At 34.0% G+C, this 17555-nt stretch overlaps 1 protein-coding gene across 2 annotated transcripts in view; it reads left to right on the forward strand.

Moving 5' to 3' along the window:
* The window catches only part of LOC111516234 (uncharacterized), a 58245-nt gene that overhangs the window by 14471 nt on the left and 26219 nt on the right, over nt 1-17555 (forward strand). The window contains exons 4-5 of one of the 2 annotated variants that reach the window (XM_074186467.1): nt 12509-12583; nt 12642-12719. The exons of the other annotated variant lie outside the window; for it this stretch is intronic. Coding sequence (XP_074042568.1) covers nt 12509-12583; nt 12642-12719 — 153 coding nt within the window. The remainder of the gene's footprint in view (nt 1-12508; nt 12584-12641; nt 12720-17555) is intronic. 2 annotated transcript variants of the gene reach the window in all.

Below are 17555 nucleotides of genomic sequence, written 5' to 3' on the forward strand. Positions count from 1 at the left end.
CGGAACATTTTGGAATATTGTGAAATGTTCGGGAATAGTCTGGAACGTTTGGGAAATTCTCGTAACATTCCCGATCATTGTTATGTTTGCTCCCTATCCGCCATTCGTAAAAAAGGTTCACGTTTTCACCTGGAGGATGTGTGTTTGAAGATGTAAGGGCTGAAAGTTTCGCTCACTAGAACACTACCGAACATTCGGGAATGTTCGAATGTTCGGTCGGTAGCCAGGCGGTTTGACGTGGGTGCTTTGTTCACTCACTCGAATTGACTGCCGTGTTGGTCGGTGGTTCAACCCTGGTCTGAACGATTGATTTTCATTTTTTATCGTGCAACCCGTGTTAGGAATCACACGATAAAAGGTAACACCTCGTTAATCCTTAGCTCGCACAAATTTTAACTTCTGAGGGTTGTCGTTCGTGGGGGTGTGCCAGCTGATTAACGGAAAAGCAGATTTTAAACAGATTTTAACAGATTCCACAACATCCGGTAACATTCTGAACAGTGGTGGAATGTATGTTTGGAAATAACTGAAACGTTTGGGAACATCCAAGAATAATGAGGCCCTCTATCCACCATCGACGAAAAAGATTCCTTTTTTACTTTTTACCTGTAAGGCATGGTTTGAAGATATATATGAGCTAGAATTTTCTCCTCTATAAACAATCCAAAACATTCGACAGTATTCGAGAGCATTCCGCTTTCTGCAACATTCCAGAATATTTCTGAACATTCTGTAAAGTCAGCATGTCCTGTGTGACAGGGTGTGATTTCGCTCTCTATCAAGTTCTAGATGAGTCCCCATAAGTCGAAAGTATTCGAAAGCATTCCACAATATAGTGTGAAAGGTTCGGAAATATTTAGGAGAAATCTGAAACATTTTAGATTATTGTGAAACGATCAAGACACTCATTTGGTGTAGTAGCACTAAATCTCTTATTCAAAAAAAAAGATTTTCGTTTCTACCTGAAAGGCAAAAATCCCAGAATATGAAATATTTGAAAATGTTCTGGAACCATGTAGACTATTCGAACACTTTATTGTATGGGTGAGGCTACCCATTGGTGAGGGTAAACAAAGCAAGATTCAACCTAAAATAATTTCAAGTTTATACTACCCACAATCTCATATCAATTTTCTGAGTGAAGAGTGGTACCCCAGATCGTAACTAATAATAACGACCTTTGATAAAATTCACCCAAACAAACCTATGTTCACTATTATCAATTTTAATTTTGAAATAGATAAGTAACTATGTACTTGAAGATAACACATAACAAAAATGCAACGTTCATTACGTAAAATCAAACCAACACGTAACTTTTACTCACCACGCGTATCGCATCGGTTTGTCAGGTTTATGGTGTGAAAGGCAATTAAAATGTGCATGAAATGGTTTGGGGAAATGACATATTCATTTGATGAGGTTCAATATCGTAACCGTTTGAATAGCTTCACATTGTATGTGACCATTATTTCAAACATTACAATCGGTATAATGAGCTATGCGTATATTGCCATTTAATGGCAATATACGCACTTTGTAGTTATAATTCTTCTTTTGATAAATCAATTTCATATTATTATCGACACTGATAATATCAAATTGATCGTAGGTTTGATAATGAAAATGGATAAAGTCTTCGAAATGCCACCAGATAATTACACAAATAGAATAGGTTTCCGCGGTTAGAATTTTGAACATCTGAATTTTGTGTTGAACCGCGCCCAAAGTTTTGCATTGTTTTGCATCGACTTTGAAGCTATTTCCAAGAAGTAGAAAAGTGTGGCAGTAATGAGAGACACAATTTGGGGTTTTGCTGTTCTGGTTTTGCCTAACTTCGTGTGATAAAGATTTAGGTCACATATTTTACATTTCAAATAGGTTACCAAATTCGTATTATATTCAATTGTCTTTTTCACAATTCTACGTATAGAAACGTTGCAGGTTCATTAAACTCACCTCGATCTAATTATGTATTACTGCAACCTTTTCAGTACATTGAACTGTTTGCAGTTCAAATATATAACAATTAGATAATAAGTGATGAGCAACCAATTCTGTATAACCCCGATTCTGATGAATTATTAGTGTGCATATACTCTTCGATGTAATATGTTCACTTTGACACGAATAAAAACGAAACTCTTGGTAATGACTGGCTTCAATTAAACTACCTGGAAAACCCAACATTTCATGGCGATCCTGCCAGTCCAGTCCAACCAGTGTGAAGAGAAAAAACCAAATAGGTAAAAATGTGTGGATCAAAAGGTACAAACGAAGAAAGACTGCAGATACAAGCTACTGGCATGGGATCAAATAATGCAAATCAATCCAGTTCCACCTAATTCACACACACCGACGGAATAATAATTCCAATTTTAATATTAACGCAATTGTTATTATTTATTTTATATGGAGGAAAATGGTATGAAAAAATCAATGGAACGACAAATCGCGTTAAGCGAACTTCGAAGGTCTCGAGAAGGTATTAATTCCAACTGAAAAGGAGAATATTAGAATACGCTAGTATCCAGGGCTCATGAGCAGCAAAGATATTCTGAAGGAGTTCACAGGAGCTGAAGAACAACTGGTAAAATTTGAAGAAAATCTTCGCAAAGACTCTTACGAAAAACGAAGTGAAGCAGCTACGCAGAGACGGTATCAGAGGTTAGAAAATATTAATTCACTTATTAATGAATTAGTTCATAAGTTTAATAATAGCGTGCCAACTGAGGATGAAATTGCTCAAGTAGAATTATATTTACATAGATTAGAGAAAGTATGTACCAGAGTAAAAGCTATTTTGGATGATAGGATCAGTTCAGTTAGGAAAATAGATATTAGCACTGATATAGATACAGGTTTGATTACAGAGATAATCATGAGTGGAGACAAATTCGATTTCAAAACAGCAGCTAACTTACTGCCAAAATCAAATGGCACAACTGAAGGCGTGTATCAGTTAATAGAGGGAATTGAATTATATGAACCTACGTTAGACACGTTAGGCAAACAATCTTCAATAAATTATGTTCTTAAAGCTTGCATATCTCACAGAGATAAAATCCGAATGAAAAACAATTATACCACCGCCGCAAATTTATTAAAAGATTTAAAAACTAACTTTTTGCCAAAGCAATTAGCTCCAACACTTTCGACTAAATTACAAAATATAAAACAAGGTAACTCAAGTATCGATGAATACGGAAGATCAATAGAAACACTAATGTCAGATCTTACTTTAGCTCAGGCAGGTGACAACACAGATTCTATTGAAATTTTCAGGAAAGAGAATGAAAAACTAGCAATTGACTTTTTCGCAAAAGGTATACAAAATACAGAACTTAGAACTATTATAAAAGCTCGGAATTACAACACACTGACAGACGCAATTAATGGAGCAAAAGACGAATTCACACAAGACAACCATCAACCACATTCGAAATAAACAAAATCATCATTTCAAAAATTTTAACAATAGATATAGAGGACAAAACGGTATCAAAACAGTTTGAACAGACATAACAATACAAGGTACATCCCAAACAACAATTTTCGAGGGAGATTCAATAGTGTTAACAGACAAAACAACCCTATGAATAGAAATCGTTTCTCTCAAAACTCACCAAATTATCGTCCCCAACAAAACCAAAATATAAGAAGAGACAACAGAAGACAAAATATGTTTTTAGTAAATAGTGTAGAAAACGAGGAATCAAATCAAAACAGCTCACAAGAGCAAACATTTTTTCGAGGCCAATAGTCTGAAAAATTATGCTAACTTTGATATACACGATTAAAACTATGTCAGATTCAATTACAATAATCAGGAAATTTATTTACTTCTCGACTCAGGTACATCGATTAGCGCACTTTTCCACAAACATGTAAACTGACACTTGTCTATAATAGATTATTCAGACACAATAAAAATCGACGGAATTTCAGGGTCAACAAATACGCTAGGGTCATTATACCTACCTTTACAGGCCGGCAAAAATGAGTTCACACATAAATTCTTTATAATAGAATCATTTGACATTAACATACAAAGGATTTTAACTGCAGATTTTTTCAAAAAATACTCAGCAATCATAGATTATGAAAATTTTGAGTTTCATGGGAATAAATTTACAATTCCAATAGAGTCCAACTTCAATAAAAATACTAGTATTCCCCCGCGCTGTGAAATAATCAAGTACTTCAAGATAAACAAAAATTTTGAATGCATAGTATTTCCACAAGAAATAGCCAGTGGTGTCTTTGTTGACGGATCTATTTCAAAACCGGTAGACGGAAATGAAATTCCAGTAAAAATTCTGAACACGCGTGAAGAACCAGTACAAATTAAGAATTTTTCACCGAAAATTGCTGACGCTAAATTGTTCGAAATTATTTCTTACAACGACATGAATGTCTCATCCGTTCAACGAGTGGAAGAAGTTTTAAAATCAATTTGTAAAGACGGACTAAATGGAGAGGAAAAACGAGCACTCGACCATATCTGTGCGAAATTCGCGGACGTTTTCCATTTACCCAATGATATACTTTCAGTAACTAACATTTATAAACATTTAATTCAACTCAAAGAAAACACAATCCCCGTGTACACAAAACCATACAGACTACCTCAATCACAAAAACTGGAAATTGAGAAACAGATTTAAAAAATGTTAAACGATAAAATAATAGAACCCGCTAGATCTCCATGGTCGTCACCACTACTAATAGTAGCCAAAAAATCGGACGAAAATGGAGAACGCAAGTGGAGAGTTGTTATTGATTATAGATTACTAAATAAATGTCTTAAAGACGAAAAATTTCCTATTGCTAATATCAATGAGATTTTAGATTCACTTTCCGGTGCAATTTATTTTTCCCATCTTGACTTAGCACAAGGATATTACCAAATTGAACTCGACCCAGCTTCTAGAGAGTATACAGCTTTCACCACGAATACAGGGCAATGTCAAATGACCAGATTGCCAATGGGTGCGAAAGTAAGTCCCAGTGTATTCTCAAGGGCTTCAACTATGGCTATGACAGGCTTGAATTTTGAATGTTGTTTTGTTTACTTAGACGATATTATTATTCTGGGAAATAGTTTAATGGATCACAACAAAAATTTAACGAAAGTTTTGCACAGGTTGCGAAAGGTAAATTTAAAACTCAACCCAAGTAAATGTCAATTTTTCAGAAAAGAAATCATTTATTTAGGTCATAAAATTTCAGCGTCAGGAGTATCTCCCGACCCGTCAAAAATTCTGGCATTACAACAATATCCAGTACCCAAAGACGCACAGGAAACGAAACGATTTGTAGCTTTTGCTAATTATTACAGGTCGTTCATTCCAAATTTTGCTCATATAACATCACCTCTGAACAAACTTTCTAGAAAAGGTGAAAAATGTATCTGGACTGATGAATGTCAAGAAGCATTTGAAAATTTGAAATCAAGATTAACATCACCTCCAGTTTTACAATACCCAGATTTTTCAGCTGAAAACACTTTCATACTGAAAACTGATGCCTCAAAAATAGCAATTTCAGGGGTACTCTGTAACGGAGACAATAAACCAATTGCATATGCCAGTAGAACATTAAATAAAGCAGAAAGAAATTATAGCATTATTGAACTAGAGCTTTTAGCTATAGTTTGGTCAGTGAAACATTACAGACCATATTTGTATGGAAGAAAATTTGTAATACAGACCGATCATAGGCCTCTTATATTTTTGTACGGCTCAAATCAACCGTCTAGTAGACTGACGAAATTTCGACTTGTTTTAGATGAATATGACTATGTAGTACGTTAAGGGAAATTCAAACGTTGCAGACGCTCTTTCTCGAGTAGAAATACCATCTGACAACTTGAAAAAAATGTCCAGAAAAATTGATGCCTCTGTTAATGTTATAACACGTTCACGAACAAAGAGATTGCTGGATAACCCGACTGTAAACGATGAAACTAGGACTGATCACCCCGGAATTGTCGAAGTTTTGAAAAAGCCTTATAACGTAACTGAATTGAAAATATTGAGCTCACAACAATTCAATGCACTACGGAAGTCAGAAAAACAATTTGAGTTCATGAACGATTATTTAATTCATGACGCAAGCTTGCAGATTATATATTTAAATAAGACAGATTCTTGCTCAGCATTATAACTTCGAGAGATGTTGAAAGACTGTCAAAAGTTGTCCGGACAAGAAAATATTCCAGAAATATTAATCGATAAAAATAACAATTTATCTGCAGATATAATTAAATATATTTCAAAAATCTTCAAGAAGTCGAAAACAAAAATTACATTCATAAACAACTGCCAAATCATTAACGATTCAGCAACTAGACAATTAATTTTAAATGATTTTCACATTCTACATACAGGAGGTCATGCAGGTATCAATAGAATGTATAACAACATCAAAAGGTATTACAATTGGAAGGGACTGTACAATGACGTAGAAAAATTTGTGAAAATTTGCGATGACTGCCAAAGATACAAACACCATTTATAGAACCCCTGAATATAACAACAACAGCAAAATACGCGTTTGAGAAAATATCCTTAGATTTTGTAGGACATATCGAACAAGACATTGAGAACAATAAATATATTTTGACATTACAATGCGACTCGTCAAAATTTGTGGAGGCAATTGCACTACCAAATAAAGAAGCAGTAACTGTAGCGAAATCATTCGTTAATAATTTTGTTTTACGATACGGAATTCCGAAACAAATATTTTCGGACCAGGGTACCGAATTCATAAATTCAGTTCGCCGAAATGTGTAAATTACTTGATATAAAACAACTCAATTCGTGTGCATATCACCCACAGACAATAGGATCCTTAGAAAATTCACACAAACATCTAGGCGCGTACCTAAGAATGCAGACATCTAAATCTAAGTCTGCATGGATCACTTGGTTTCCTTTTTGGTGTTTTTCATACAATACAACCCTTCATACAGATACAAAATATTCTCGTTACGAGCTAGTTTTTGGGCATTTACCGAAACTTCCCTCTAACATTGGTGAAAATATTGATCCTCTGTTTACTTTTGATAACTATCCTCTAGAACTGAAACACCGTCTTCAGCGAGCATGTGCCGATGCAAAAAATAATTTGTTAAAATCTAAAACAAATAGAAAAGAGAGATATGATGAGTACTGTAATCCTAGTAATGAGTTTAGAGTAGGAGATTTGATTTTAGTGAAAAATAATGTTACTAACAAAATGCTAGAACTTTTTAAGGGTCCTTATTCAGTGATAAGAGACGAACACCTGAATATAGTGATTAAAGTGGACAATAAAGAAGTGACATTGCATAAAAATAGAGTGAAACCGTATTACAACTGAGTGATAGTATAATTAGATTAGATACTGTAATTAGATTTAGTTTTAGTGATTAGAAGAAAAAGAAAAATTTTAAAAAAAAAAACTTTTCTTTTTATTTTGCCAAGGGAGGTGTGATAAAGATTTAAGTCACATATTTTACATTTCAAATAGGTTACCAAATTCGTATTATATTCAATTGTCTTTTCCACAATTCTACGTATAGAAACGTTGCAGGTTCATTAAACTCACCTCGACCTAATTATGTATTACTGCAACCTTTTTGAGTACATTGAACTGTTTGCAGTTCAAATATATAACAATTAGATAATAAGTGATGAGCAACCAATTCTGTATAACCCCGATTCTGATGAATTATTAGTGTGCATATACTATTCGATGTAAGATGTTAACTTTGATACGAATAAAAACGAAACTCTTGGTAATGACTGGCTTCAATTAAACTACCTGGAAAACCCAACATTTCATTCGAGACGCTATGACCCTCATTGACCCATGTTTCATACAAATAAAAAATAGATTTACCCAGTGTTCTGGCTTCCTTTATTTCTCTTAAATAGTTTCTTCTTCATTTTACATGCTCTTTCTATCTTGTTTACCACAAGTAAAGTTCAGCTGTGATAAAAAAATATGTTTTTTTTGCATTAACCAGCTATGGTACCCCTACGAACGACAAACCTCAGAAGTCGAAACTTGTGCGAGCTAAGGACCAACGAGGTCTTACATTTTAACGTGATTCGTAACACGGGTTGGACGAAAGCAAGTGAAAATCGAGCGTTCAGCCGGGGGCTTGAACCATCGACTCATACATTGGCCGATGGAATGAGTGAACAAAACACCCACGTCGAACCGCCCGGCCACCGACCATAATCCATAATCTAGTTCTTCTCATATCAGGAAAAAACTGTCTTCACGAATAACTGACAAAACTGTATTTAATGTAGTTATTTCATTTTTCATGTAAAAGAGTGTACTGTTCTCCTAATAGATAACCAAACACTTTCTGTCAGTGGATTCTTTCGGCTCCAAGAAGCTGTTGTTTTCCTTGAGTTCCTCAAGAATTTCAAAAATTGTTAATCTATGGTCCGGTCATACTCGCACATTTTTGCACTACTTTCTCCTTATGTTTTATGTCGGGCGGATATTGTATAAAAATTATGAACATTCATAACAATTGTGTTTTCATTTATATTTGATGATGATTTCGGACGCTTCACGGTTCCCGAACAACTAGCTTCCATGTTGTATAGCTTTTTATTCAACGCGCACTCGAATTAAACTGAAAAATATCACTAAGACTATATGGCTAACCCCTCTGCCATGGCCTTTAAACTCCCAACAGAAAGTAATGTATGATTTTCTCGTGGGATACCCACCAGCGAATTATACTGGAAATTTTTTGACGTTTACAATAACAGACCATTTTTGACAGATTGTTTTTCATTTGTTCACATAATATTTAGTTTTGATACATTTCAATTACAAAGCTTAGATGTTTTCTACATTCTTCGGACACCTCCTTTCTCCTTAATGGCGAAAATGCAGGACTTTGAATGTGTTTTCAATCAAGTGTTTAAGTCTAATAAAATATATATAATATTCAGACACTAATTTATTCACCCTTTTCCCATTCCAATTCGGAACAGATTTTCGTTCTTCAAGTTTGAGCCACACTCCTATTTTAATACAAGTAAATAAGTCATGGAATGGTGATTGATCATTACATCATTACACAAATTCACGCATATTTTGCATATAGTATGATTTTCAAATCGATTCATTATTTAAACAAAGAATTTTGTTGGTTTTACTGGCTGTGCAATATTCTTCATTGCAACAAAACACGAGTTTTTTTTCATGTTTTGAACTGTCAAAATACAATGATGCTTGCTGACGCTGGTTATGAATTCCATACTATTAAAGGGCGCATAACCCACATAAATAAAAACGCAAAAAAAACAATTTTCTACCACTTGCAGTTACTCAAAACTTATGTAAAATTGAAGAATATACTATTTCCTATATTGAAATGGTATTCCCATGCAACTATAACTAGTAGAAATTACCGATTTGAAGGACTAAATAATTGATGCCAAAACTGTGACTCGCGTGAATCTGTTTATGGAGCTCTCCGAAAAACAACTAAAATTATAATTTCCTACCACTTGTAGTAAGCTCAAGTAACTATAAATTGAAAGAATATTATATTTTTTGTCCCTGAATGGCACTTTTGAGCTACTACAATCAGTAGAAATCAACAGTTTATAGTCCATTGGTGTGAAGACAAACTGAATATTATTATGCAATCTGTTCCTGTAGGTATGTATCTATAAAACTACTATTTTTTTTCATTTTCTAACACCTATAATATACCCAAGTAAATAAGAAAATCAAATAATGTAATATATTTCATTATAAAACTGCATTCCCGTGTAACTACAATGAGTAGAAAACAATATCTTTAAGGTCATGCTGAGAAGCCATTATATGCTCAGTACCGAAATTGCAAAGTACATTAAATTTGATGAAATTATAACTTTCACCACTTGTAGTAATCCAGAATTGATATAAAATAGAAGATAATATTACATTACGCTTCAGGTTGCCATTTTCATGCAACTACAATAAATAAAAATTTTAGAACTATCGCAGGCTTGTAACCCATACCTAGAGAATGATATCGAAACTTCGACGAAATGTAAATTTGTTATATTTGGCTAGCTAGGTTTCCAGTAGTTCAGGAATAACATAAAAAAATAAATGAGTTTTTAGTTTTTCATTTTATATGAATGGTTACAAGTAATAATAAATCTAATTATTTATATTATTTTGACTATTGTAATTATTGTTTATATGGAAAACGCAATTATTATAAACTATGGCAGGTTGATTGGAAGTAGTTGCTTGTTCTTGATTCAGAGATTCTTGTATAGTCTTTGTCGAAATTGAAACAGACCTCATTGCGTCAGTTATTTCCTGATGATGGCCCGGGTCTATTTGCAGATATGGTTTTATTGAGTGGCTGCTACCATGACCGGTTATTTAAATGATTTGCTGTTCTCCAATTCCCGTTTTAGCTAAAGTTGAAACAGCAGTGGCCCTTACAGAATGATTCATTATTTTTATCTTTTTAACATCAATTACAATCGATGATGCAGCGGTTTTGAACCAGTAAGATATTGTATTCTGTCCACCTGGACTGAAACTGGGATTCTACCTGTTTGGTTTGGCGTCAAAAACAAATCCTTCGTTTTGATGAGGCCCGCTTGCTTGTTAGATTTTTGAACAATCTTACTGGGCATATTTTTTCGTTGAGTTTATTCGGTAGTAGCCACTTACTGTCAGCCATTTTCTTTTATTCGCCTTTGGTGGTCTTCGAGAAAACTAGGTTATACTCAATTCAACCTATTGGTATCCCTCTATTGTCAATTTCCTCCACAAAATATTCGAGTTGTGATGCCGCTCCAAGCCAATTCATGACCAGCAACGTGGAAAAACCTTTTCTGCAGTCGTTCCGGAATGTTTTCGTCCCAAAGCTCAATAATTTTTCTCAGTTCGACTGCTTATAGTACAGATGAACTTTCCTTTCTCTTGGTTGGATCCATTTGTAGCTTCCGGCGCTTAGCATTTTATGCAGCTCTTGCATTCAAAAATTCTGTGTCAGAGAATGGATTGAATTTGCGATTATACTTTTCAAAAAAATACTCCTGCAACTGCTTGGCTGTGAAATTCCATAAAACTTTGATAACTTCGGAGGTATATCCGCACTACCAAAATTATACGATTTTTCTGCGCAAAAGTTTGTAAACTGCCTCCATACGCTTGACTTCGATATCCTAGTATTCGCGGGTATCAATTGCTCAATCTCCTGACGAATATTTTTTTTACTTTTTAGACCGAAGCGAAACATTATTTTACGTCGTGCCGCTTGACATCTTCAAAACTGAAATAATAATTTCGAAGTTAAGGTCTCACTTAGTTACCATGGCAACTCAACAATCAAGTCGATCACACATTTTATGTTTCGCTGGTGACTTGACGAGGAAAATAATTTGCATTGTTGAGAATGGAAAAATCAACATTAAAACTATTCGATTTTCCACCACAATTCGATGTGGAATTTTCTTACCGAATAGCACGCGAGGTCAAATCAATATCCGGAAATTTTTTCTCACGCATGTGGCATTACTGGTATTATACCGCCTTCATAAAAACAATTTTTTTTCAATCCTCTTCAACTAAATACTTATTTGTTGGAGAATGTCTTGGTTACTACTGGACATATTCCACATTTGTCGTAGTTGATGTTTCTTAAGGTTTCTTATGAATGAGATTTTTAAAGAATAAATTTTGTATATTCATTTATTCAATTCGTTGAGAGTAAATGATTTGAATGCAGCCTCAAGAATTCAGAATAAACTTGACATCAATTCATGGGTTGAAATATTTTATATTACTTCTTTACTGCTTCACTGCGATTGTTGATGAAGTTTTCTCATAAAAGGCATTAATTTGTTCAAAACATGTAGATAACCTCGAAAGTATTGAAACTGAAAATAATAACTTCTCAACGATAACGTAAATGTGAAACATCTTGTGTAAAAAAGTTGAGATGTATAAATGCTACAATTTCTCAATATTTCCATAGAAAAGTTTTTGATTGTGCAGGTGATATATATATTTTTTCAAAATTCTCCATTGAAAATTTCATGTTTTGTTAATGTGATGACAATGAGACACAAAAAGGAGTAATATTTTCGTACAAAACCTGCAACAGTTTTCGTTTTCATTCATACCTCAATAACTTCAATATAACAATTTGGCACACTTCCATCCGATATATTTCGATATTTCAAACCATAATTTGTTGTAATCCACATTTTCATTGTAAAAATTCACTGCTTTGCATTTGTCTCTTATGAGGATTGTTGACCGTTCACTTTCATTGACTTTCTCAAGAATTCGTAGTCACGAGAGGTGGACACCTACTAAAATACAAAAGCTAGTTTTCCCCAAGACGACAACTGCTACTTGTGTTGTTGAGAAACCCACTTTACGACATCCACGACGGTCAACAATTCCCAAGGATGACGAATGCAATTCCAACAAACGTTACTAATATTGAATTCAATAATCGTTTCAGAGATATCTGCCAAAGTGAAGGAAATCGACGATTTGACCGCCACCGTAAAAAAATTGAAGGAGAAAATGGAAAAAGGTTTGGGACTTCGACGTTAAATTATAATGAATTGAAATTTAGATATATTTAATTTCAGAAAATTCAGAAAGAGTAAAAGAAGTCCAAAACTTAACCAGTATGATCAAAAATTATGAAAAAACATTGGGGAAACAAGGTAATAGAATGTAATTTTGATATCTGTAATTTGTTTAAGATAGTCGATAAAGAGCAGAATGAATATACTTACGACTTTCTCACAAATGATTGATGGAGGGTTACAGAAATTTGTATGAAGGGTCATTCACATTCGAATGAAAGGAAATAAAAAGTATAGTGAATTGTGGCAAAGTTGACTATTTTGAGCTACTATCGATCGATGAAAAATCTACCTCAACATTTTTGGTTTCGGAAATATATGGAGAATATCGAATATAAGCAATGACCACGTAATGGAGTTGATTTGTAATGAACACTATGAGACGTTCAAGGAAAATGAGCTGGTGTCGACCTCAACCTGTAGATGTATTTACCTCTGATAATTCAAAGTTCACATATATTTTCTAAGAATTACGTATTCCTGAAATCAGTCAAAAAAATTGATATTTTCTCAATTTCGGAAAAATCGGAGAAATTAGTTAGATTTCTTTAAGCTTCAAATTAGGAAAGATGCATTTATTCACAGGATGAAGTTACTAGGTTATTTCTCTCAGACACCAATTCATATGTTTCAATATTTCTCAATAATTAATGGTCAAATTTTTCCTAATCTTCCGGAAAACGTAGAAAAAACTCATATTAAAAATTATTCACATATTTGGTGTTCATTTCAATCGGAAGTAGCAAAAATTGATAACGATAACTTTCAACTATGCTATAGTGCAATATAAATATTGAATTTATTTGACATTCTTTAAACTAAAAAACAATCAGATCGATATTAGGAATACCATATCTTGATCTAAATTGCACTCTGTTTCATTTTCTTCTTCATGGTCTTCTATCTGCTAAAATATCTGCTTTAGTTTCGATGTATGAAGCGAATATTATTTTTTTTCTATTTTCGAAAAAACTGTATTTCACACATGATATTAATATAGGCCATTGCTGTTGTGTGATCTTTTCCAAATAATACTTCGATGTCGCTTCCAATCTTAGTGGATGATTCGGACGCATTGTAAGAGGCTGATAAAAATTATAAGTGATTAATAAGACATTTTTTTTATATCGATCTGAGAGCCTCAAACAGTCTTGTCACCATGGACAGCATCCCATTCTATGTATACCGTACTAGAGGCATTTTTTGCTTGGGGGAATAATAAAAACATACATTTCAAACTCTGTTCATCCAACAAACAAAGTAACCCTAACAATGATAGATGCGTGATCAAAGCACAAGTTCAGCAAAAAAATTTCTTGGTTGAGATAATATGAATAATCTTAATTTTTTCTTGAACAAATGAATAATTGTGACACTGCGCATTTCGTCGGGAATAGTATTGAACAGCTTAGGAGCAAGGTAATTGTATGAATGCTGGAAAATTGATTTTTGCGTTTGAGGAATAACGTGGTTATTTTTTTTTACGGGTGTTGTATAAGTGAGTCGGAAGAGTGAAACATCTGTTCTTGTAATAAGCTATGGCAATATTATAGTAAAACAGTTGGCGGATATCGAAAACTTTAGCTTCGGAATACAATGATTCTGTTGAATAATGTGGTGGTTTTGATAGTATCAATTTCAGGAACCTGTTTTGGAGCACCTCAAGTGGACGAAGGTGTATATGGAATGTTCCACCCCAGCAAGCGATTCCATAGCTCAGATGACTCGCCACGAGTGCGTGATATAGAATTTTGAGATCAGAGTATGTCAGTATTTTCAACAAATATTTGAATATGTATAGTAAACAACGTAACTTATTACAGATATATTGAATATGTTCCTTCTACTTGAGATGTGAGTCAATTATCACACCTAGATATTTCACTTTTGATTCGGGAAGTATTACATGTTGTCCAATCTTCAACTGTGAAAAAGAAGGATTACTGAAATTATTGCAACTGAAGGGTAGATAATGAGTTTTATCGAAATTTACTGTCAACAATCGATGTTCAAGCCAATTTTTTATTGATCCGAGATCAGTTTCAACAATACTTTTCAGTTCCTCCCAGCCATTCGCCTTGTAGAAAATAGCCGTATCGTCTGCAAAACCTAATATTTTACCTTTGCTTTTGATAGAGTACAGTCCATTCACATATATGTTGAAAAGGATTGGTCCTAAAACCGTGCCTTGGGGAACCCCAACAACAGTTTTTCGCGTGTCACTCAACACGTCATCAATTCTCACACACTGGAATCTATCAGTGAGGTAACTTCTGAACAAATTCAAAGTTTTGCCTCTTATACCAATATCCTCCAAGGATTTCAATAGAAGGTCATAGTCAACTGTGTCGAATGCCTTCGACAAGTCGATGAATACGCATAGGCATGGTTTATTTTCATTAAGAGCTGATGATATATCTGTGATGAGAGCTATGATTGCGTCCTGAGTGGATACTTTTTCGCGAAACCCAAACTGACGATTAGATATTATGTTATATTTCGAGACGTACGATGTTAAGCTTTTTTTAAGGATTTTTTCAAAAACTTTGTTCAGGTGTGTAGTAAGGGAAATGGGTCTGTAATTTGTAACCACTGTCTCATCGCCGTTCTTGAATAAAGGAATAACTATTGTTTTTTTTAGTGCTGTTGGCCAGAAACCTGTATCCATACACATATTGAAAATGAATGCCAAAGGCTCCTCGATATACAAGGAAATGGATTTCAACGTTTCAGAACAGATACCGTCAATTCCAGTGGATTTTTTTGGCTTTAGATCTTTGATAACCTCTTTGATTTCATTTCTGTTGGTAGGAAGAAGAACAAAAGAATTTGGTACAGTTTCAGGGAAATATAGGAAATTTGGGTTTTTTTTATCTTATCTGCCATTTTTTTTCCTAAGGTGGAATATATAAAGTTGAATTCGTTGGCGATTGCATGTTTATCTGTTACAGTACCACCCTCTTCAGTTTTTATTTGAGTAATGGGGCGTTTCGTTTTATGTGTGTTGCTTACTTCTTTTACAACTTCCCATAAGCTTTTAGAGTCTGTCGAGTTCATTTTAATTTTTTTCTGATAATAGTCATACTTTGCTCTTCTTATTAAATTTGTTAGTTCATTCTGATATACTCTAAGATCATTCCTCAACTGCATATTCATCGGATTCGAACGTACGCGTTTGAAAAGTTCATTTTTTGTATTAACCGATTTCACTAAACCATTTGTAATCCATGGCGCTATTTTTGTGTTTTTTCTTTTAGGTCTTATTTGAACTGTACATAGCTCTATGGCATTATTGATGATATTGAGGAAACTATTCATAGCATAATCTGCTGAGGGTGCATTAAAGACAACCTCCCATGATATGTTTTCCAGATTTTTTCTTAACTCGGATTGTTTAATGTGCGTCATCGTCTTTTGAGTGATTTTTTTATTGCATTGAGGAGTATCAAATATCATTTGAATCGCAGTTGAAAAATGATCGGTGATATCAGTTCGAATTACCATAGCAATAACTCTTTCGAACAGTAGGGGAACTGCTCTGATAAAGATGTGATCGATACAAGATCCGTTATCTCCTTGCATTCGAGTCGGGTTATTCCTAGCGGAAACATAGCCAAACTCACTCAGGATATTCAAATATTCATCAGTCACATCGTTATTTCTCAAAATATCAATGTTGATGTCGCCTGAAAATATGGAATAGTAAGCTGTATCAGAAGAACAAGTTTGTAAATATGTATATAAGTCCCTACTGAAGTCGTAAGGGTCTGTAGATGGGGGTCGATAAATTGCAAATAAATATATATAAGTATTTCCGAATTCAACTTCCAACTCGATAGCTTTAATATGGTGTATCTTTACTATTTTATGGTAATAATTGAGGTGGGATCGAATATAAATCACTACTCCGTCATTTTGGTTTAAATCACCTTCGCTATATAGCATATCATATCCTGGAATGCCATACAGTTCGGGATTTTTCAACACCCATGTTTCTGTTAAAGCCACACAATCTATATCAGAATTCAAACCGCTGAGGAAAACTTCAAATTCATCGTTATTCTTATTTAGGCTGCGAATATTGTTATGAAGTATTTTGAAATTGCACGAACTTTTGTTGACGTCCAAAATATTTTTACATTCATTGTAGTTTTGGAGGGTGAAAGTTTCGATCGTATCTACATTGAAATCACGGATGTATTGATCCATTGAAGAAAGGAAAGAGCTGAGCTAAGTTCATTAACTAAAAGATTATGATCAAACAGTTAACCTGCGATTAAAAATGCAACCTATCGATCATGAACTTGAAAGAATGGAATGATTGTATTCAATATAGAAGAGCTATCGTGGATAATTGATGAGTCCGAAGAAAAAATATGCATCAATAATTGAAAGTTATTCTTTTTTTTGTGAGTTTGATCGTAATCTAATGGTTTTGTCAGCTTTCAGAATTTTCTTTGTGTTACCGCTAGATTTTGGAGTGTTGTTCAGTTGATTACTTGTCTTAGTGTCTTTGAAGTTTTTTGGTATTTGAATTTTATCTTCCAAGTGTAATAGCGATGGCTGAGTTGGGGTGGCTGGCGTGCTATTACACTTTCTCTCTGTTTCTTGCTCCGCTTCTTGTAATTCTTGTAGTGAGAATACCTTATCCTCTATAACTAAATTACTCCCTTTGATGAAGCACCTCTTGCCGTTGCGTCTCTCTTGGAGAAGATACTCCTTCAGTGAAAGAAATTCTCTGCGCTGCTGATCAGTTAAATCGTGAGCTATAGAAAATCCGCTTCCTTTGAGTTTTTTACTATTTTTTATAATTTCAGTTTTTTTGATGTGAGACAAAAATTCAATTTTCACAGGACGCTTCTCTTTTTTTCCAAGACAATAAAAGTTGTTCAAGTCTGATTCTTTTACTTCGAC

Source organism: Leptinotarsa decemlineata, unplaced genomic scaffold, assembly GCF_025532065.1.
Source record: "Leptinotarsa decemlineata unplaced genomic scaffold, Ldec_3_MD MMD2_P_RNA_scaffold_2, whole genome shotgun sequence".
In the NCBI taxonomy this organism is placed as follows: domain Eukaryota; kingdom Metazoa; phylum Arthropoda; class Insecta; order Coleoptera; family Chrysomelidae; genus Leptinotarsa; species Leptinotarsa decemlineata.